A 22,533-nucleotide genomic window follows, 5' to 3' on the forward strand; every position below is an offset into this window, starting at 1 on the left:
AGCTTGCCTGCAGCCAAGTGTCAAAATCTCATGGAGGTGTGCCAAAGATAAACACACACAGCTTTCTCAACATAAACCTGCAGCCAAGCTGCAGAACACATGTCAGACAATTCCGGTGGTCTCCAGCACTGTGTATATATATATATTATATATATTATATGTTTTTAAAAATATATATATATTATATATATGTTGTTTGTTTTAAAATTAATGTCGTCTTTCGTCTCGAATGTCTGCGCCTCTCTGGTCTCATTCTGTCCTCGTTTCAGAAAAGCTGGCGGTTGCCCGGGCAACGTGGCTTCTGTTCTCATGGAAATCTTTCCACATCGTTACTATTAGCGTTTGACCTGCTGTCATTTGAGTGATACCTCACTCTTGACGTCCACGACTGACTTGCGTTTTGCCCTCTGGGACCTCCGTCAGCGTTCCATAGTCAAACTGTATGCATAATAATATTGTCAAAGATTCTCAGCTCAGTATATTTAGGTTACAATATCAGTCTTGACATTAAACAGTATTTACATGTCATCTATTAAAGGACGCATTGTTCTTCATTCATTTATTTTTCCTTAGGCAAAAGAGACTCTCCTTTGTTCCTTTACTTTCCATCCCTCACCAAACAGGCTTACGGAGGAATGGGACTTGATGTGTTTGTTGACAGAGCTGTTGAAGACAGACGGAAGCTTAACCTTGTTCTCTATTTAGTTTTCCATCCGTGTTTATTTTTTTTTGGGTCGGGGGTGACAAGCGACAATAGTGTCAACAAGTATAAACACCTGAAGCACAATTACCGACTAAAATGTCGCTGGTTTACAATTACGGTCAGCCTAGTCAACATATTTCCACATGAGGCCTCAAAAAAGGTTCTCTTTGCTAATTTATACCAGATGGATCCAGAAAGTCGACGCTCATGCAAATCACGTCGTTACCTATCCATCCATGTCACCATCTTAAAATGCATGTGGACATGACATGTAGGCAACCACACTTGGGGGCAAGTTAAAGTTTCCTCTTAATGTAAAGTGCATGTGTTTGGACTGTGGGAGGAAACCAGTGCACCCAGAGGAAACTCAACAAGTCCAACCACCCCCCATAACCAGTTTAAAAAAAAAGCCTCTTTCACATATTTGGAATAATCATCTAAAGATGTGTTTCCTTGGGCATCCTGTTTCATCCGACTCTCATTGACATACTTATCTGAGAACGAATGAAAAGTAAAGCAAAGTTTAATATTAAATGGGTTAAAATTAAATGGAAATTAAATGACCATGAAAAGGGGCATGGCGCATTAAATCAACAGTATCATCTCGACTTGGAAAGAACATCCTTTGAATGTTACATTTATAGTAAGTGAGTCTAATTGCTGGAGAAATTTGTGGTTCAATTCTTCTTGCCAGCAACACTTTTCGATGTGACACTTCCATTATGCTGTTTATATTTCCCCTTCCTTTAATAATCCGCTTCCTTGCTGTGACTATTTTGTCTCACAAATGTGCTCAAAGGAAAACACGCATGGTGAATGAATTGTTCCGAAAACTGCGAGCTGTTCATCCCAGTGAAGTGGAAGATGATCTCATTGTATAATTTCAAGTCTCTCACCCTCTACTGTGCTTCAGCACCTCAGGGACTTTGTTTTGTTTATGCTCGAATAACCTGCTCTGAACCAGGCCACAGGATACAGGAAAATCTGACGGCAATCAAGACTTTTATCCGTTTTTGTTTTTTTTCAGTTTCAGCCCAAGCAAAACATTGATTATTTGAGCAATCTGTGTCTTCTCCCAAAACCAAAAAAGGGCTGCAGATAAAAGTTGGGAATATGAGTTTCTGGTTTGCTTACCAAAGATGTGATCGCGTGGGAAAGTTGATAAAAGGTGAATCTTCATCATCATCAATCATTTAATCATTAAAAGATTATTATTATTTGATTAAAAATATGAATTAATCTTCAAAAAGTTCCATATATAGTCAAACAAAAATAATATAAAATTTCACATATATATGAGGCGTCTAAGAAAAATTTGTTTGACAAAAAATCAGTTTACATTTAATATATTTAAGTATATATTATAAGTTTGATGTTACTGATGATTTGTTATTTTTTTGGGCTTTGGAGAGCTTTTATATGCTGTTGCATTGACACCCCTGAAAACCAACACAGAAAACCCTGCACGGATATTTGGTCTGGTTCCACTTCTAGACAAGATGTGTGAAGCAGGCAGATGTGGCAACTATCAAAGGCATTCTTCATTAATTTATAACTTCAGTTGATGTGAAACTCAAAACAACAGGAGGTGAGAAACTCTCCGTTTCTGTGACAACAAACACACATTAACCTCCGGCAAGTGCTGACAGAGTTCTGCTGACAGATGTCACTTCAACCTGTACACAACATTTCATTTCAGCTCAGCAAGTATCACAGAGGGATGAAGGTTCCTAAGCAAGAAGAGCTTCCCCTGCAGAGATGTCTGTCATTGACCCACACACAATTTCTATTTTGGTTGTTTTTGGAGAATGACTATTTCAGATACGGCCATTTTGGATCCGAGTGTCACATTGATTTGAACCTGCTTCACCCCCGCAGCTGGCCACACAATGTACGATCCAATTGAATCAAAATTAGGACAAAAGAATAGAACAGGACAGATGGCTACTGCATAGACAAGGAGTTTAATGTGTTTCACTTACAGCCACTTTTCCACAGCCCATGATGCATTGCATCTTAGTTTACAATTTAAAATACTGTTAAAAAAAGACAACATGGTAAAAGCACTGCTTTGTATGACAAATCTATTTCAATGAGAAACCTTCACATTAATATTTTCCCTTTATCCCGGTGAAGAGCATTTCTGATGCTGTAATTGAAAGCAGATATAGTTGTGTATGTCCAACCCTGATGTCTGCAAGCCCCCAGTACAAAAAAAAAAAAATCCTACTACAGCAAGTTTAGTGGTGAGGTCATGGCTACATGGTAATGCATGTCATCATCAATTGCTTCATTGAGCAGGAATGTTCAATTTTCTTTCCTTTTTTGGAGTTTTGGCCCACTTTTCAAAAAGGGGACACCATATGATCATAAAATAGATTTCTGGGGGGGGTTCTGATTATGTCATAATAGTAATAGATTAATTAACTGTTTAGAATTCTGACAACATGTCAGACATCATCACCGAGGCTCAGCCTGCACAATAAAACACTGGCATGACAACAGGAATTCTGTTAAGTTCACTATCCATCCCCAATTGGAGTACTTTTGAAAGCTACAGAAGCAAAAAATTCACTTTTGGAAACACTGTAAAATACAGTTTACATTTTACAGTTACTGTCCAAAAACACAACCACATTACCTTACCTGACGAAATGCTGAATAAAGCTTTAACATTTTCATTTAGAAGCAACACCGTTATGTTTTCTTTTCGTCTCGCTTAGTTCTCTTTAGCGTTCAGCTCATGGCAAATATACTCACAACAGTTTTGCACATATGTATGTTTTTGGGGTGCATTGGAATTTCTCGGAGATTACATTACAGGATTGTCTACAACACAAGAGAGTGGTGAGGAAATAAAATAAATAATGACGCATTGACATTCTTTAATGTAGTTCTTAGTCTGCTTGTAAAATAATATATGATTACAGTACATATTGAAGATACTTCTTTATCTTCAGGCTTGTATAATATCAACTCTGATTACAATTTGCCTGGATTAAAAACAATATGATAAAAAGATCATAGCTAACCTCGAGGGAAACAAAACATTGTAAAGCTACAAATGCGATAAATATAAAACATAAAGACTGTGCAGATAGACACACTTGAGAAGCTCCCACCCAAAATAAATCCATTAAACTGTAAACCTTAAAGGCACCATAGACAAAGATAAGATCCCTGTCTTCAAGTGGTTCAAGAAATTGAAAGAATACCAAAGGGGAAGCCTTTGTTGCAGCCGTACGGAAACACCAGATACTGTATATGCCATCTCATAAAAGGCTACATAGGAACGGATTGGAGTTTTGCATAAAGATCACAGATTGTCTAAAATGGTCTCTTTATAGTAGACAGATCTGTGCTGACTTTGCACTACTATATCCCGTTACATTCAAAAAGACTGCAAAAAGATCTCGGAAAGGCTTTTGCTTATGGCACCCCCGTCCTCGACGACAAGCGAAAGAGAGCATCTTTCAAAGATAAAACATGCTCGGGGGATTTCTTTTCTGATCATGCACAAATAGCACAAAACAAATAGCAACAACAGCAAGCACAGGCTGTGTCCAAATAATAGTCTCAGCTCTGTCCTGCTTTGGAAAGAAAAACTCCTCCCCCTCTACTCTGAATTGTCTGAGCACCAACTACCTGTCCAGTCTGCCCAACTAGTCATCATAATCATCAATCACCGCTTCCCGATTTTCTCAATCTCCTTCCTTCCCAGACTGGACATACTTGCTCCCCCTGCAGGCGAGAGGTCGTAATGACGCCTCATTCCTAACCAGACACGAGGAGGGTGTGAGAGAGTCGCAACCTCTGGTTTCACCGAGGGGGTTTAAAAATGGAAAAAAATCACTGGGGTCGACGAGGCAGTGAAGCGGCACGGGGATCACACCCGGCTGGTCGGATGGCAGCGGTAAGTACAGCTGGACAGAGGGTCCATGCCGTCCCCGTCCAGTGCCTGGGAGCATCCCGTCTCCCCGCAAGATTCTAAACGAAAGCAGGGTCAAACATCACAACACCACCTCCAAGGTGTTTTTTTTAGCGCACTATCACAGATTTAGACCAAAAAAAAAATCTATTTTTAATTCAGAGCAAAAGAGCGACTTCTATACCTGCATTTTGAGTGTCCTCCCCTGGGAGCAGAAGGTGCGCTCGGCACGGACTCGTCAGGGTGGCTTGGTTGGGTCCTTCATGGTTGGTGCCCAGTTGAAGACGCCTCATGTGGCGGACCACCGCTGTAGCGTTGAATGCTTGCTGAAGCGGGACATGAAGATTAGATCCAAATATAAATACTGTCATCATGCAAATAGAAAATGTCTTACCCTCCATTTACTTTTGGCAAAGTTCTTCTTGATCTGCGCACTGACAGACTCATGGATGTTCTTGTCGAGAGCGGTATCTCCGGCAATCCTGAAGTGAGAAAACATATCAGTTTGGACATGTGTGTGTGTGCATGTGCCTATATTAGTACAAGTGGAATTGACTTTTTCAAAATCAAAAATGTTCTTAGCATTAAGATGAATACATTTTCATTCCAATTCCAGTTGCTAAATGCTAATGAAAAGGTTGTAAGAAGTACCAAGGGTGCTGCAGGGCCTGCTCGCAGGTGTAACGTGTGCTGGGATCTTTCTCCATCAGGTGGACTATGAAATCTTTAGCTGTCAAGATAATTATTTACAGAGTCAGATTATTCTGATGCCGAGGTATGGAAATTTGCTAAGGTATCTAATGATTCCTGTGAGATGCTATGTAGTCGTTAAAGCCTCAATTCATTTGACATCTCATCTTCCGAACAGTCCAACATTTTAAAATCTGTGCACTACCTGAATCTGAGATGTCGTCCCAGTACGGCGAATCAAACTCGTATTCCGCTTTCTGGATCTGCTCAAACAGTTTGGCGTCGTTCTCGTCGTAGAACGGAGGGTAACCGCACAGCCTGGGAGTTGATAAATTAACAAGAGTTGCTAAGAGACACAATTGGTTCCCCCCCAAAAAAACATGTCTGCGCACTCACAGAATGTAGGCTATGACTCCAATGGACCAGCAGTCTACTGCTTTACTGTAGGGTTTCTGGGCCAGAACCTCAGGGGCTGAAATAAAGACAATGAATCATTTGGAGGAGAAAAAAAATCCACTTTCTGTGTTGATTTATTGCATTACAATTTCAAGATAAAAATCGCTATCTAATAGTTTAACCCCTCAAGGGTCGTTTGCAGACTTACCGACATATCCGGGTGTTCCACAGGCTGTGGACATCACACTACCAGAACCCTCGATTTTCGACAGACCAAAGTCGCTGATCATGATTTTGGAGTCTTCCTCCATGCTGTCGTAGAGCAGATTCTCCGGCTGTGATGCAAAGCAGAGATGGAGAACATTTCATTAAGTCACTCTTGTCCTGAATACATAATTTGGAAACTCAGCTCTGTGGCCACAGTACAGTTATTTGAAATCCCAATGGAGGGGTTGTGTTGCAATCAGATGAAGGACACATTTTTCATTAAAACAATTAAAAAAAAGAAAAACCTTGAGGTCTCGGTGCACGATTCCCATGTCATGGAGATATTTGACAGCATCCAGAATCTGCTGAATGAGTTTACTGGCATCTTTCTCCGTGTAGAAGCCCTTCTCTATGATGCGGTCAAATAATTCCCCACCAGACACCCTGAATGGACAAAAGAAATTGACCCACATATTTGGATGGCCAGTAATGTGTGACATGCAAATAAAAAAACAAGACTTTATACTCGTATAAAATATTTGAGCAAAAAAGGGGAAAAAAAAAAAATCTGATGCTACCACAAAATGGCCAATAGATGGCGACATAACTTAGCTTACAAAGTAGTATTTAAAACCTAAATATCCAAATGTCTTAAAACATACACAAATGTGAAATATGTTTACACTATGCTGCAAAGAAATATTTAAATATATATACTAATATAAATATTAGTTCTAGCCACGTTGATAATATTTCTGTATTAATAGTTGAAACTTGGCCTGATTCAGTTAACATAATAAGATTCACGACTATGCAACCAGGTCATGCTTAAATTGTTGAGGACTAAGAAATATTACAAGGGAGTACAATGACCTCAAATAGAAAAGGAATTTATCTTTTCACACTCCCCCTCTGCCTTTATCATTTTATACAGCTGCGGTTTTGATGTCCCGCATCAATCATGTGTAGTTTCTGAAGGCTAATTAAATAAAATTCCTGATCCTTATCCATCCCTTTTGTCATCTCCTCTCTTTCTCCCTGACATTTCAGTCACTAAAGTGGGCGGCAGGCTGACAGGGTGCAGGTGTACTGTGAAGACAAAACTCCCCACCGGTGTCCGTGAGTAAGCGTCATGCATGTGCGTGTGTGTGTGTGTTACAGAATGCAATTAATGGCATGCGACAAGGAATGTGTGGGAGATGGCACAAACCGCGAGCTCCAAACTCACACATATGTGAATACTCACAGTTGCATGACAAGGTAGAGGTGCGATTTACTTTCAAATATTTCTTCCAGAGTCACAATGTTGGCATGTTTAATCCTGCAAGGAAAGTGTCAAGGTTGGTTTAAAAACATACAAATAAATTATCTTCCTTCAGTTGCAGCCAATATTAATAAATATAATATAGATAAAAGATTATATATACTATATAATATTGTACAGAAATAGACAAACGAGCCAGGGCGGGGGGAAAAATATGTATATGTAAATGAATTTAATACATACAATAATTATTTATTGTTTTCAGTACGCGTATAATCAATTTACCAATTATTTAATGAAATTAATTAAAAAAATAAACAATATAGGAAGAAAATTTCATATAAAAATCCCCAAATTCCGGTCAATGCTTCTGTATATAATTAATGTGCTAACATTGTGTTCTAATATTGTTACAGTGTGAGTGTCCGGTTGACGTGAAGGGCACAGCTGTACTGGAGGTCTAAACTCCCGCTGGATTACAGCGATGACTAAAACAATGCGGCTTCATTCATCCATCTGCTTATCTGAGCGCGGGAGGATTGACGGACCCCAGAAAGGATGAATGTCGGATTAAATGCGCGCAGCTCTCGGACATGTGCTAGCGCGTCCACACCCACGTTCGCATTTAATAACGGCATGTTTGTGAGCGGCTGTTTTATGTGTTTGTGTGGGCGAGGGATGGATGCGGCGTCGCTAAGGCTGACACTGGTCACGGTGACTTGAGGAGTGGGGGAAGAAAGAAAAGCTGGTGAGTCATCTGCTGACCTCTGTCAGCACCTCACGGGGGGCGTCAGAGGGCAAAAGTCAGCAAATTAGAGAAGAGCTGTGACACATGTTGAAAGGAACTATGATTTTTGTGCAGGCTCGAACTACTTCATGTAGTTTTCATAATGTTTTCCCCACTTTGTATGTTTCCGAGGGGAAAAAGAGTAATCAAATCCTCCAATAAGTACACACAAAGTCCCACAGGGCAAAGCTGTTTACATCAGTTAGCTTCATTTGGTCGAAACTGTAACAGATCTGCTTTCTAATCCCCACCTGTATCCCCTCAACCATCTGTACCTCGAGTACTTGAGTTGTGTGTCTGCTGTAACCCAGGCAACAACAGCTCTAAAAATAACTTGGGAACCAATGCAGAAATGCCATTTTCACAACCCTCTGTAATTCTGTCTACATTTAAAAGAAAGTATGTTTGGAACACTCAACGAAATGGGCTCGAGGCAGGTGGCCTTTGCGTGACCCCGAACATCTTGAGCAGGACTCTCCATGAGGATTGTATGAAGATCTTATCATACCCAAATTATTGAACTTACTTGTGCAGCACTGCAATCTCATTCTCAATGCTGTTTTCTTTGCCTTCCAACGCCTTCTTGGGGATGCACTTGATGGCCACCAACCTTTGGGTCCTCTTCTCCTCTGCCAGGACCACCTCAGAGAAGGCTCCCCTGAAACACCCCAAGAGCATTTTGATGATGAATATACGGCCGACTGTCAATTCACTCTGCATTCATGGATTAAAAATACAAAAAAATACCACTTTAATGCCACAAATAGAATATCAATCAATGCAGCACTCCATATTGATTAACGTTAGTGAGATAACACTAAAGAAATATTGCAGTGTTGTGACATTTTGAAGTGCACTCACTGGATTTATTTCCCTCCCTGCTGCATAGTAGCTGCTATAGATTCTTTTTGTACTTGTTCTCTTCCTTAGGAAACCAACAATAACAAACAAAGCACGACAACATTTTCCCATGACCCGGTGAACAGCAGGGGCACACATTTCTGGTGGCATTTTGGCACAGCTCCAAAGTGTCCGACTTAAAGATATATTAAAGACATATTTCATGGAAATTGGGAAAGCGGTCTGATTGGATTTCTCGAAGTTCCGCGGATAATTCCCACAACAGAAACTTTACAATCCTATTACCAATGAAAAGCATGTAATGAGATTTACGGGTTCCGTTTCCTGACCATAACAACAATCACCACAGGCCCCTCTAGTCACATGGACAAGAGTCAAAGGGCTGCGGAAAGGCCGTTCATTTTGGCACAAATCCAGCGGCGTGGAGAGCTGCGCATTCCTCGGCAGCATCTGGAGGATTGAGTTGATGTTCACCATACGCCTTTTGACAGAGCAGAGAGCAGCGGCCAAGTGTCAACTCGTGGTTCACACAAACAATGAAGTCATTTGCGAACACTGCGGGTAGCTTTCTTGCTTTGACAAAGCGTTGCGAGTATTTTTTAACGGCCATTGTAATACACACCCCTGACGTATCATCCGACCAATAGCGCAGTGCCGTGAATAATAATAATAATAATTTTCTTTGGCTTTTTGGCGCTTTTCCGCAAAAATAGACATGCACGGCATTAACGACAATTTACAGCGGTTAACACTTAAGATGGAAAAAGGATTAGCGTCATCTGCAATCCAATGTTATAAATGTTTTACTCAAATTTATCATCATTTTACGATCTTATTGTAATTTATTACTTTGGTGCAACAGCCAATGCAATTACAGCTCACAAGGGATGGATTTTTTTTTTAATTTAAAATAAATAAAGTCATAAAAAGGCGATGTTAGAGTATTAAAAAAAATAACATTAAAAGGTTAGTTGAGTTTACCGAGCTGGTTACACACATCCCAATATGACCAGTGTTCAAGAAAAAAATATTAGGGTGTGCTCAAATATAAATCTTTTTGCCACAATTCTGTTTTCTTTTTAACTGTCATCTGCAGACTGGGCTGCTGTGTCAAGATAAAGTCAAAAGAGTTTAAGTAGAGATTAAGTAAAAAATGTGCGTGCTGGGTATGGTGTCATGACAAATAAAAAATAAAAAAACACAAAGCAGATGTATTATCTGTGCCATTGAGAAGTTGGTCAAGAAGCTTTGCACAGTTGACAAAGTGTTGCCTGCGGAAAGGTCAGAGAGACAGTGCAGGACCATCTGGTCCAATCAAAACTGAGAGAGAATTCCAACTGGGATGCTGGCCGGGAAACAAAAAGACCATCCTTGGCTCTGTGGGCTGTTCAAATTTAATTACTCTTTTACTCGGAGATCTCATATTTTTAATCAACAGAACATATTGATTTAAAACTTCAAGAGTATTTTCACAACAAAACTGCATAAAAAAAAAAAAAAAATGTCCCCATATGTTAGCAGGGAGTTAGCATGTTAGCCTATGTGTGATGTTGTCTTCTACTTGCACATAAGTGTGAATTGCCAGTCCAAGGCGTGAAAAAAAAATCAGCTGGGATAAGCTCCAGATCATTGCAGAACCAAATGGGGATCAGCATTTCAAAAAACACACACACATAGATTGTTGACAAATATATATATTTTTTTGCTGATTCTGAACAGGGGGATGGGAAGCTGTGGTGACAGAAATGCCTCACACTTCCCACCTCTTCTATCACAAACATATCACTCCATATGTAAATTGGAAAGTGAGAATAACTAACAATTTCCATACAGGCATCTGGAGTGAAAAATCAAATTCTGTGAGTCATTCTCCCCGTGAACACCTTTGTAAATATATCAATTTGTATTATAAAAGTGTAAATCTGCTTTGACAGTGATAATAGCCAGTGACAGACACATGTGACCTCATTCTTTAGATTGCAAAAGAGTCACTGGAGAGTGAACATCCATTGTAATGGCTTTTGTTTGGCTTAATCCCTTTAAAATGAAAATAAAAATGCCTTGTAAAATCACCACACTACTGAAAGAGAGCTGTTAACAGCTTTGGTCAAATCTGAAGAAATCAAATAAAAATGACTGGTCTTAAAATGATGAAATAAAAATCAAGACCTTTTCTCAACTTTGAATTGCTGATATTCTGACCCAACATAAGAATTGATACATTTCCCAGGTCCATTTACAGAAGCTATGGAACATACATTATGATACTCTAGTGTGTAATTAAGTTGCAAAACAAACAAGCTTCCATTAGGATGTCTTGTACTTAAGATTAGAGTACCTCAAGAATCATTAAGTCTGTTCGCTAATATGCAGGGAGCTTGTAAAGCAGGAAAGAAGGGATATAAATAATACTGACTAGGACGATATCAACCATATATTTCAAAATGTTTTAGGGATATTTTTCCAGGAGCAGATGGGAGGTGCATAAGCCGACCATACGTGTGTTTTTGTTTGTGTGTTTTCCAGGAACTGGCGGGCACAGACGGCCATGCTGAGCTGCACTGTTCTGAGATACAAGCTTCTGCTTAAATTAGGTCAGGGTAGGGCTGAAGGACTGCGGAGTGCAGTAAGCAGGGATGAATTTTCTGGTTCGGGACCGGATAGGAAACACTATCAAGTTGTGTTTACATTTTTGAATGCTAACCAACAGACTTATCAATGCTTGAGTGTGAGCACTGAGTCAGAGCCACAAGCCTAATTCATCGCTTTGGCTGAGACGTGGAATAACATGTTGTCCTGTGCTTTGAAGTCCATGACACTATTTATGCTTCGTACTCTGTAATGGAGGAAGGTCTTAGCTGCATCATCTTGCAATTTAGATGTTAGAAAAAAAGACAGTGACGTCAAAGCAAGGCACAGAAAAAGAGATATTCTAGTTTTGGGGTTAGGTCTGGTGTCTATCTGGGACATCAGTGGGCCAATAATGGATTGAGGACAAAAAAATAGGAGATATAGTATTTAATATTGGATAGAGAGAAAACGAGAGCGGGAGTGAGATGAAAAATAGATGAAGAGGGACAGCTCTCATGCTGAGAGACTCATCTGCTCCATAAAGGTATCCGCTGTTCCTTTTGAGTCCAAATTTCCTTGTTAAGGATTACTGTGAATTCATTTGATTCAGATATCTCACACAAACAATGAATAATAAAAGTAACAAAAACAGACCTCCTGCTCTCAGACACTCACTAAAAAAAGCTTTTAGACAAATTTCACAGGTCCTTCCATGTAGCGGGAGGATTGTCACACACACACAGATTTTCTGGAAATCAGGAAAATGGCTGCAATCAGACAAATTCTGTTAATTAACGCTTGAGGATGCATTAAGTAGCATGCCGCTTTTCATTTTTGTGTAAGGAGCTAATTGCACCAGCTCACTGGCTGCCATCTAATGAAAGCCAGGCTCACCATTGGCTCCTTTAAAATGATAAGCCACCATCAGGGTGTGATTGAGACGATGTGACAAATGAATCTGCAAGGTTTGAAATAAGCGGTTTAACCTCACAATTTTGAGTCAATATTTGCAATTTGTGCCTCATTAAAATATACTGAACAGGTAAACTTGGAATCACAGATTTTTTTTATTTTTCTGAACTGCGGAAATGAGCTTTGCTGGATTAATGCAATGCGGGAATGTCACCTTGGGACTTTTTTGGTAGTCGAGGCAAGCTAGCTAGGTGTTACGCTGCAGTAGCTAGCTCGCGACAAGCTTCAGCTAGCTTCAAACACGTTGTGGAGTCATCCCTAAACTAGTAAATTATCAGCTTCACAATTTACATTCTGTCAAGTTCTCACAAAGAGGTGACAAGGACTAAATTTAACAGAGGCCAGAGAATCCATGCTAATTGCTAAGCTAACCTAAGATTGACATGTAATGTTGAAAAACTGGAATTGTGGTTGAAGTGATTGAGTACCTACACCTTTCACAGATCTTAAGTTAAAGTGGTGCGGATCCTGATTTGAACAGCAAAATAGCAGCTTTGAATATTTAAAGGACCATACAATGGATTCAAAAACATTCCATTTAAACTGAAATTTTGTATTTCTTTGAAATTGCATACAAACAAAAATGCTGATTCCCAAAAAATTAAACAGATTTTATATTTATTCTATTGTTAAATCTTTTTTTTTTTTTAAATAAAACCATTGCATCAGATCCCTGGGACTAACCTTCAAAAAATGCTCCTCAAAACGGGAAAGTTGTTCGTCGATTGAAATCATTGATTAGCAAAACTGCTCAAGTTATTTCGAGCCTTGGTCTCAAGAGGAAGCAGCACTGTATATTGAATCTGGGTTTGACATTCTAAAATGATCTAAAGGCACTTCACATATGCAGTAGTCTGGTTTAGCATTCCTTTGACGTTAGAGCAGCAACTATTGCTGCACTCGTGTCCCCGAAGAAGCTGAACAGCATACTGTACAAATTCATCAACTAAATGTTTGTGCAGAAGTTTATTCATAACGATGGCCGTAATCCAGACATCTTTGCATGGAAATCTAGTTTGTTTGCAGCAAAAGAGAGGAAAAATGATGGAATACATTACTGAATTATATCTCAGTTTTCTTGCAGTAAAATCTGTCATTTTCAGTATTGACACTTTATTTAAAGTTATGCAAAGTTATGCATGTTGAGATCCTAAATCAAATTTGTCTTGTTCAGACGCTTGGATACGTGTCTCACACAAACGCTCACAAAACAGACCGAGTTGTTGAACATTGTACTCAGAAGCTGAGTGCTCTCAAAGTGCTGAATTGTTGTCGAAATCAGTGTAATATCCGAGAGGAAACAAGTGGAGCAAAAGGTTCCTCTTTTCACAGCCAAATAGTCCCGACAGCACTTTCTACATCACATTCTCGTAAACATAGAGGGGAACCCCAAAGGTTAAAGAGAGTCACTTCTGTGACAACGATCTGGTTAACAACCGCATTAAAATAATTTAAGCAATTAACTTTAAATGACAAATGATGACGTTTTTAAATGTTGCATCCCCAATCCATCTCATGCAACCCACGTTTATAATTTAAATCGCGGGTGTTAAACACATTTTAGGTGCAGGCTACGATCATCATCTTATTATTTTTTTTATAGACAAAAAAAATGATTATTATTTTTTAAATCTGGAGTCAAATCTGGTAGCTTTTTCAACCATTTTTTAATCCATTTAAAAAAGGTGGTTCAGTGACACACGCACACCACCCAAGGCCAATAGCCGAGGCCACTGTGTCATCATTCTACCACAGACTGTCAGGGGCCGATCCATCAGGGCTAATGATTTTAGGACATTGCGTCACTCTCTCCACATTTTCCCCTTCACTTCCTTCCATCCAGCCATCCCGTGGCACTCATTGCTCCATCCCTATGCGCTTTGCAAAGTATCCTGAGCTGAATGAAGTTCTCGTTTATCCAGCAAATGTGACGAATCGGAGTGGAACATGGAGCAGGACGACCAAGCGCTTGTTCTCGAAATTACAACATGTTTAAAATGTCAACACAGCCTGTTTGTGCAGTCGGGTAGAGAAAACCTCAAAGCCAGTGGGAGTAATGGGAGGAAGTTTTGTAGCTGTGGAATTGCAGCTCGCACAATGTTGTACCCTGACAAGAAAAGCAGGTTTGAAATGAGCAGAAGACTCGAAGTGCCTTTTGAATGTTCGTATCAAACAAAGCACTCCACAGAAGTTAATAATAGCTAATACATAAATAAATTGTTTCCCATATGGGACTTGTGAATCTATATATAACCTTCAAGATTTGACAAATGATCTTACGGCATAATAAGCAACATGCACAAAACACATCAATATTTGAAATGTTGCCAAGGAAAACATGGGAAACAAAAGTCCCTACCCTAAATAACCTACATTTCTGTGTACTGTATGCATCATATGGTTTCCTCCAGACCCTTTTCTCATATCCATGTGATATTTTGATTTGAATATTACTCGGGCCAGTGTACATTGCAGCAGCCATAAGCAATCAACCAAACAGGGGTCAATGACTTGGTGCAATTCCGATATAGCAGAAAAATGTCTTCCACGCTAGGACACGAGGACGCAGCCTCCACAGCACACTAGGTGTCAAACCAGGAACGGCTCCCAAGTCACAGACGCACGAAAACAGAATAAGAACAGATTAACATAAATAACAGCAAAGAGAAAACCGAGAAGGCCAAAGAGGATTTGATTTGATTGCAGTGCCTGTGTGCATTATTAATCCCCATCTGTTTTGATTACAAAACCATGAGGCGACAACTCGGGAGTCAAAGTAACGTCCCAATGACACTGGAATTGGAGTTTGTAGTTTTATTTTTATACAGATGTGTCGTAGCCACTCATACGATGGGTAACTTCATAGTATATCTCCATGAAATGTTACTTCAAATGTTGACATCATAAATATTGTCTGATGGTGAACAAATTAATTTACAATATTTCCGACTATTTTTTTTTATTGTCAATCACATGGCTGTGTCGCTCCCTAATGCTTTGGTCTCTCTCCTTTGCCAGAAACATTCTAGAACATAGAATCTTCTACAATGTGTGTAACTCCCTTAGTGCATGTCTTCACATATGCCTCATGCCAGCAACATGATTAAATTATACAAATGTTTGGTCAAGCGACATGCTTACCAAAACAAAAGCGTGCCGTCTCGTGTACTGTATTTACTGCTGTTCTTTTCTGTGCATGTGAGCGAGAGTTTTGCAGTCTCCGAATGCACACAATAGCGAATCAAAAAACTTTGTTTCCATAGTGACTGTTTGAGTCCATTCTGGAAAGTGTCTCCAGTTGTTACCAAGACAACAATCCGGCAATAGCGAATGAAGGTGGCACACGGTGGGTGATGAGTAATACGGTGAGCCAGGATTCGTCCCATAAACAAGCTCCTGGAACCGAGCGGGTACAGGTGGAGAGCTGGGGGGTGGCAATGAAGGGCGAGATGGAAAAAGATCCAGGCAACCATCAGTTATGTTTAAAGACCATGTTGATTGTGTGAATGTTGATTTTAACAGTACACTAATTTCATTCAGTCATGAATCACAATACAGCAGGGGTCACAAATCCTAGCATGATTTAACTGTAGCTCAAGTTTTCCTTCTTTTGAAAATTTGGCAGACACGCACACCACCTGCGCCACAACTTAGACCTGCTTCCATCTGGTCTAAAGTCTCGTCGACTAAAAATGATTTCCCTATATCAATTTAGTCACTAAAACAATATTGAGTTTCACTTCTATATCAGCTACTGCCCACACACAACAATCCTAGTCAAACAGGGATATGGGTGTGTGTGGGGGAAAAAAAAACACCTCAAGCAAATATCTTGAATAAATATTCTGACGTGACGATCAGCGAGCATGACAAAGTAATAAGAAAAAAAAAAAAGGAGGAAAAACAAGTTCCAAATCAAATACCAGCAAGATCTTGAGCCGCTGAGGGCTAGTACCTCGGGGGTGAGAACCTGTATCATTTGGAAATATAAACTAAATTATCTTCAAGAAAAACTGTCACACAGCGTTGAGTGATTTTTTTTCCATCGCTGGAAGACCCAAATTACATTTTCGCTTTGAAAAATTGTCTTGTATAGCTAAGTAGGCCCTTTCCTCCCATGGATACGAAACTGCATTATTAGCTACTGGAGGCCTCTGAGATGCAGATGATGAGTTCAGAGTCTCCAAATGACATGCGCTAGATGATCCCAGCATCCACTCCAAACAACAAACACATCCTCACGATGATACACACACACACACACACACGCACACAATGTCCTCTTAAGAGGTTTAATATAGATTGTAATGCCCTGAAAAAAAAAAAAAAAAAGCAAACAGGGCAAATGAGCCACACACACATTGACTCACACACTCCCCGCAGTAATCCACGGCCAAATGCTCCTCTCATACCGCAATATTTAACCTTGCAGTGTCTGTAGCAAATGATGTCATGCACTGCTAAGTGCTAAAATGAGAGTAATTAAAAAATGATTCATATAAATGTCATAACATTCGTGAAGTGGCCTTCCGTTCACCTTCTCTAACCTAAATGTTGAGAGATCAAATTATATTCTACATGTAGTGTGACAATATGGCAGTCCCCTTAGAAAGTCATACTGATAAAAAAATTCTAATATTGAATTTGAGCATTCCTCACACTAGTTCCCAAGCAGCAAGGAAAGCGTGGAGGACAGGTGACAGTAGCGGGTGGACAAGTTTTTCTGTTGATCTACAGTCCCTAAGAAAACGTTTTTATACACCAGGACAATCTATGCTAATTCAACGTAGCAGCCCAACCAAAACAGTTATCTAAGTGAAGTATATTGTGTTCATTTTTTATTGTCACGGACGTGTCTTACTCGGCTCCAGGGTGCAGAGCTGTCATGGCTCTTTCATAACAGTTTCAAGTTAACTGCATTTCCTTAAGAGGCTTTCTCAAGTTCCATTTACAATTCTTTACAGAGCGACAGGCTCTTCATGTGACTCTTTGCGAAGGTTTTGTTGACATTGTGTCATCACGCGGTGTCATAAAATGGACATCATAAGCTCGATTTAGTGACCTGCTTTTTTATGACTGCAGGGACGTGAACCTGCTGCAAATCCAATGAAACTTATTTGAAGTAAAATAACTTGGAAGTCAACATACCATTGCATTAAAAAGTGATTTTATGGAATAATGACACTTATGTGGATTCTACCAGTTCATAGCATCTATAAAAATTCTGTGTGGAAACGTTGAGATTGCAAACTGACAATATAATTGGTACAGTATTCTAAATTCTAACAATGAAACATTTCAAGTTAATAAAATCACAAACCGCACTTACGTTCCGAGGATATCTTTGAAGTCATAATGCTCCTTCACATCCGTTGTCTTCTTCTTCCAGCTATGGCAGTCGTCACCCAGCGGCATCTTCTTGTTGTTCCGATCAGAAACGTGACTACGGAAGAACAAGAGGAGCAGGGGAAACAAAAGTGATCATTATTATTCAAACGGTTCACAAGTGATGTCTCAAAAATCAAAAACTTGATTTCCAAAAAACTTCTAAATAGTTTTTTGAGGCTGTTATGTTGAAATTGCGATTGTGTGTCTTATGTCATTCATGTGACATCATCAGTCCCATGAAATATCTTAAACCAACTGTGGTTAAAGCAAAGAGACTACCGATGATGATGGTGATGGATGAATTTGCTCTGGAGGCATTGTGCTGTTGTCCTGTCAATAGTTTGATTTTTGGGCTTTTTGTCCTGGATTTGCCAGTTGGCATATGTTGGAGGACATACTGTGACAATGAAATGTATCACTTTGTCCATCAGAACATCAAAAGTAGACACCACGGTATTTGTGCAATCACTATGAATATAAACGGTCAAAAACATGATAGTGATGGTCTTATCTTTATTCAGACACTTACTCATTGGCTAATTGGAATTTATGACAGTTAATAAGTAACCTTCAGATAACATTTCTTAAGAAATTGTTTCTTTGCACAGAATTTCAGCATTCCCATGTCTGTCCCCGTCACACGGTTTGAGCGAGAGGCTGCCAAAGACATCATCATATAAACCCTCAAAGTGTCTCGAACTCAAGACCTGGCAGACTAAAATAGCTCAGTTCATATCAGCGTTCCTCACGCCTCCTCTGTTCCTGCTGCCAGCAACTACTTCCCTGTCGGGCCATATAAGATGATGTAACGTTCCGTTTGTTACAAGGAAATAGCTCCGTAAATCATCTCCAATTAGCTCATGTGGAATCGAGCGGTGATTATGCAAAGCTGTCTTCAATGATCTGGCAGTAGACATGAATGGAGTATATTTCAGCAGAGGTTTACATATTTCACGTGTGTGACACACACATTGGGTGGTCCGCTTGCTGCCTTAGCCAGGAGCTTCTGTGTCGTCATAGAAACCCAAACGGAGCCACGATGGTATTTGAGAGCCCAAATTGCTTTAGTGTCTCACAACAGGTGGTAGCTGTGATGCAAATCTTACGGTCACTTTGTTGAACTAAGTTCTGTGCAAGCATTTGTGTGTTTGCTATACACAATTTGAACTTTGCATAAGTCATCCAAAACAACCGCACAGCAATCTGTCAGGGCGTGCTGTTGGAACAATTGAAACAATGCGATTCTACTGAGAAGTGAACGTTTGATAAGCATCTAAAATACCAATTGCACAAGGAAGTTTCTTTCAATGAAATATGAAACCTGACATTTCTACAGTCACGATTAAAGTGGAAGTATTGTGACAAGTGCAGCTATATAAATGTGAGAAATGATTTTATTTCTTCTAATGGCCCGCGCTGAATAAAATGCATCATAAACCTCAGTTTTGCTAATACTCAAAATGTTGTGGTAAAGCAATTTACAACGTCACATACCGGCAACAGAAAATGAGATGTAATTCTAAGGTGTGCCATTAGCTTGTTCGCGCCGATGAAGCACCAATTGCAGCATGTTAGCGAGTTAAAATCACATTACATAGCGTCTCAGAAGACTCGCAGTCACACAAACTGATGATGCCGTTTTAAGTCCCTCGTCTCTCCATTTCTGTTTGTTCCTGATGCTGCTGCTTGAAATAATATTTGTGTGTAGAAAGTCTCAGACTCAACTGACAGTTGCAAGACAGGAAACCAGAAAAAGAGGAAACGAAAGTGAATTGTCATTTTACTTTGGAATGTGTTAAACTCTATTTTGGAGTTCATTTACAAATGAAAAAAAAAAAGTACTGAGGAGATAGCAGACTACTAGTGCAAACTGAAAGTAAAATAGTTTTGAAAATGTGGGAAAGAAGAGGAGAGACACATGCGGGTATCATGAGAGAATTATAATCATGTCCTGTGGTGACATGACCTTCAGTTTGTGGGTGGAGGCACGTCGCTTGCAATCGGGGGAAACTTGAGGTCAGAAGATCCACAATGGCAAAAATAATAGTCTTCGAGTCCAACATAAACGACATGCAACACACAGCCTTGTTGCAGGTGGACACAAAGAGAGTGACTGTACTCACTGGTTTCCCATTCCTGTGATGAGCATGGACAAAAGAGACAAACACACATAGACAATAACAAGAACACAATGACGTGTGCGCTGTTTGACTGAGAACAACATTGTTACACATATTACATCGCCGACAGACAAAGCAAATATTAAAAAGCCAACTTGCACGGATGCATGTACAAATGTTGACCCGGGCGCACATGTGACACGTTTGTGGCATATTATCAAACAGCAAGGAAGCTTGCTGCCAGGTTTCAAGCATGCCTAAGTTTTAAATGAGTCCCTTCGCTGGAAGCAGATCCACTTAGAAGGAAGCTCATTTGCTGTTAAAGAATTTGCCTGACAAATTTCCTCATTCAGCGTCTCAGGAATGTCATTCCAATTCTACATGTTTTGACAGCTCTGTAAAATGGCTATGTAACTAAAGCATGGTGACATTTTTTAGTGTTGAAAACTAGTCCAATATTTAGCCTGCCATAACAGAAATGGTTTACAGGGCTGTGGAATTCATTTATATGTACACACAATTTTCGACAAACAATACAATCACAGTTTTGTGAGTTTTCCGTATTACAAACTACTTGATCAGACAAAATTGCTAGCGGAAATTTGACTTCCGAGCGAGTTTTGGCTATGGCGCCCCGCGAGTGAAGTGAAAGAAAAGAAAAGGAAAGGCACAGTCACCGATGCACATTTAGCCGTTTATTGAATGGGACAAACAGTCAAACACAAATATGAAAATGAAGGACTCGCAAAGAGCATGGAGATGTTAAGCCTGAACTGAATATCACAAGGAATATTGCCATCACACTGACCCCAGGTTGATGATGTCACTCACTAGGCCACGCCCCTTTGTTTTTATTTGTATATAATTATAGTGCGCTATTTTTCCGATCCGCTTATGCCATCTTGAGACTCTAGTGCGCAACTAGTGTCATATCTAAAGGGAGTATAAGGAGCTGCTTTGATGGGCTATGATTTAAGCCGGCTGTGATCACTACCACAACGGCTGAGCCCTCCCTCTCAGATCCGCTGTGCTGCACTCATCTGCAAAATTGCCAAGACGGGTTCTAACTCGCCTCCACGGTCGAGTTACGCCACAGCAAGAAATAAGAGCACATGGTGTGTATTGTGCTTTTTATTTTGGTATTTTGCAACTATGATGTTATCATATCTCGAAAATCTCATGTTTGCTCATGAGAAGTTGAGAACGAGCATCAAAGGATAACAGTGTGTTTTGCTATTTCTGTGTCATTTTTAAGTGACCCCCCCCCCCTCCCAAAAAAGCACAATTCCAAAAGTAGTGTGAGTGTCATCAAGGGGAGTCTAAGAAGAGAAGAATAATGAAAACCGGAAGCTCCAAAAGCAGAAAGCCTCCCTGTTCAATTGACAATAAAGCAGACTTTGACTTTCTATTGTTGCTGTTCTCCAGATATGTTCCGTAAGGACCACTTCTTTGACAGGAATCCAAATATTTGATGATTCTGACATGTTTATTCTATAAATAGGAAAGTGGTTTATGCCACCTATGTTAGAATGTAATTCTAGAAATGTAATTTCTGTTATGCAAAAAATGTATATAGTAATATTGTCTATCAGGTACCCAGGGTCATATTGGTGCAAAAACTACACATTTATTTAATAGCCAGTGACAAACATGACATGCAAATGCAAATTGCATATTGGCATGGAATTCTTTTTGGTTCATTTCTGACTCCTGTCAACAAGGAACCACTAGTAAAATTCTTGCACCTCTTCTACCAGCTGCAAATTTGCTTTATCAATAAGGGGGAAGTCAAATAAAGGATACTCGAGGTCATGCCGGACAGCAGTAGAAACCACACGCGAGGTCATGATTACAGAGAAACCATGTCAGCAGACTTGAGGATTAATAAAGCCGCTTATACAGTCGACTGTATGCGAAGGCTCCGTGCAAACCCCGTGCAGAAATTAAAGTGAAACCAACACGCGCTTTCTCCACATGTCAGTAACTGATCAAAAATGTTCCCAGCTTAAAAGAGTTTCAAAGTAACGGCGGTAGTCTGTCCTACCTGCGGGGCACAGCAAAAGATTGTCTGGTGACCGAGATCCGCGCGCTTCTGTCCACCACGAGCCTGCTCCTCACGCTTTCCTCTCAGCCCAAGGGCGGGGTTTTACGTGACGTCATAAAAAAGCGATAATTACTAACCAATCAGAGGTGGACCTTGGCCACACAGGTAAGCGCTACGCTATTGGCCACCTCGATCTTTCTACCTGTCATTTTTAAAAATCTCCCAGGTATGAACGTGAGATAAAAAGTAGTTTATCCCATTAATCAACACCAATGAAACAGTTTTATCCTGTTTTATTGCATAAAAAATATTAATAGCGATGTATGAAAATGTGAATTAGGTAAATACAAAATGCACAGGCTGCTAAAAGTACCTAATGAAGTGATACGTATCTTCCTGGACCCATCTTCTATTTAGCTGCTGCTTGGTTAATGTGTAGCTAACATTACATGCTGTATGGCACTTTGTTGTCATGGCTCAAGTGTCTACATTAAGCAGGGATGGGCAAACGGTCGCCAATTCTAAATCAATGTTAATATATTTTTCTCAATGTCATTGTACGTTGCAGCCCCATTGGAAATATATATATATTTTAAGGGACA

General features: G+C 39.8%; 1 protein-coding gene across 5 annotated transcripts; it reads right to left on the reverse strand.

The window, feature by feature from the left end:
* Positions 1-2,648: 2,648 nt before the first annotated feature.
* Positions 2,649-22,082, reverse strand: camk1b (calcium/calmodulin-dependent protein kinase Ib). Of its 5 annotated transcripts, XM_049734986.2 has the most exons (13): positions 21,932-22,029; positions 19,891-19,903; positions 17,709-17,822; positions 8,502-8,633; positions 7,171-7,245; positions 6,230-6,368; positions 5,926-6,052; positions 5,718-5,793; positions 5,527-5,639; positions 5,283-5,361; positions 5,026-5,113; positions 4,816-4,957; positions 2,649-4,690 (listed from the first exon to the last, which is right to left on the reverse strand). In XM_049734986.2, the coding sequence occupies exons 2-13, from the start codon at positions 19,899-19,901 to the stop codon at positions 4,590-4,592; spliced, it is 1,197 nt and encodes a 398-aa protein (XP_049590943.1). In that variant the 5' UTR covers positions 19,902-19,903; positions 21,932-22,029; the 3' UTR covers positions 2,649-4,589. The 5 variants fall into 5 exon arrangements, with proteins under 5 accessions (XP_049590943.1, XP_049590944.1, XP_049590947.1 ...); XM_049734987.1 differs by lacking the exon at positions 19,891-19,903 and having other exon boundaries at positions 21,932-22,082; XM_049734990.1 differs by lacking the exons at positions 19,891-19,903; positions 21,932-22,029 and adding an exon at positions 19,734-19,869.
* Positions 22,083-22,533: the final 451 nt, after the last annotated feature.

Source organism: Syngnathus scovelli, chromosome 11, assembly GCF_024217435.2.
Source record: "Syngnathus scovelli strain Florida chromosome 11, RoL_Ssco_1.2, whole genome shotgun sequence".
Taxonomy (NCBI): Eukaryota; Metazoa; Chordata; class Actinopteri; order Syngnathiformes; family Syngnathidae; genus Syngnathus; species Syngnathus scovelli.

Excerpts from the sequence above, each read along its gene's own strand:
- camk1b (XM_049734986.2), bottom strand. Across the intron at positions 8,634-17,708 it reads TTCAAAGATATCCTCGGAAC|GGGAGCCTTCTCTGAGGTGG; the intron begins GTAAGTGCGGTT and ends GGGGTGTTTCAG. Across the intron at positions 6,369-7,170 it reads CTCTACCTTGTCATGCAACT|GGTGTCTGGTGGGGAATTAT; the intron begins GTGAGTATTCAC and ends TTGTCCATTCAG.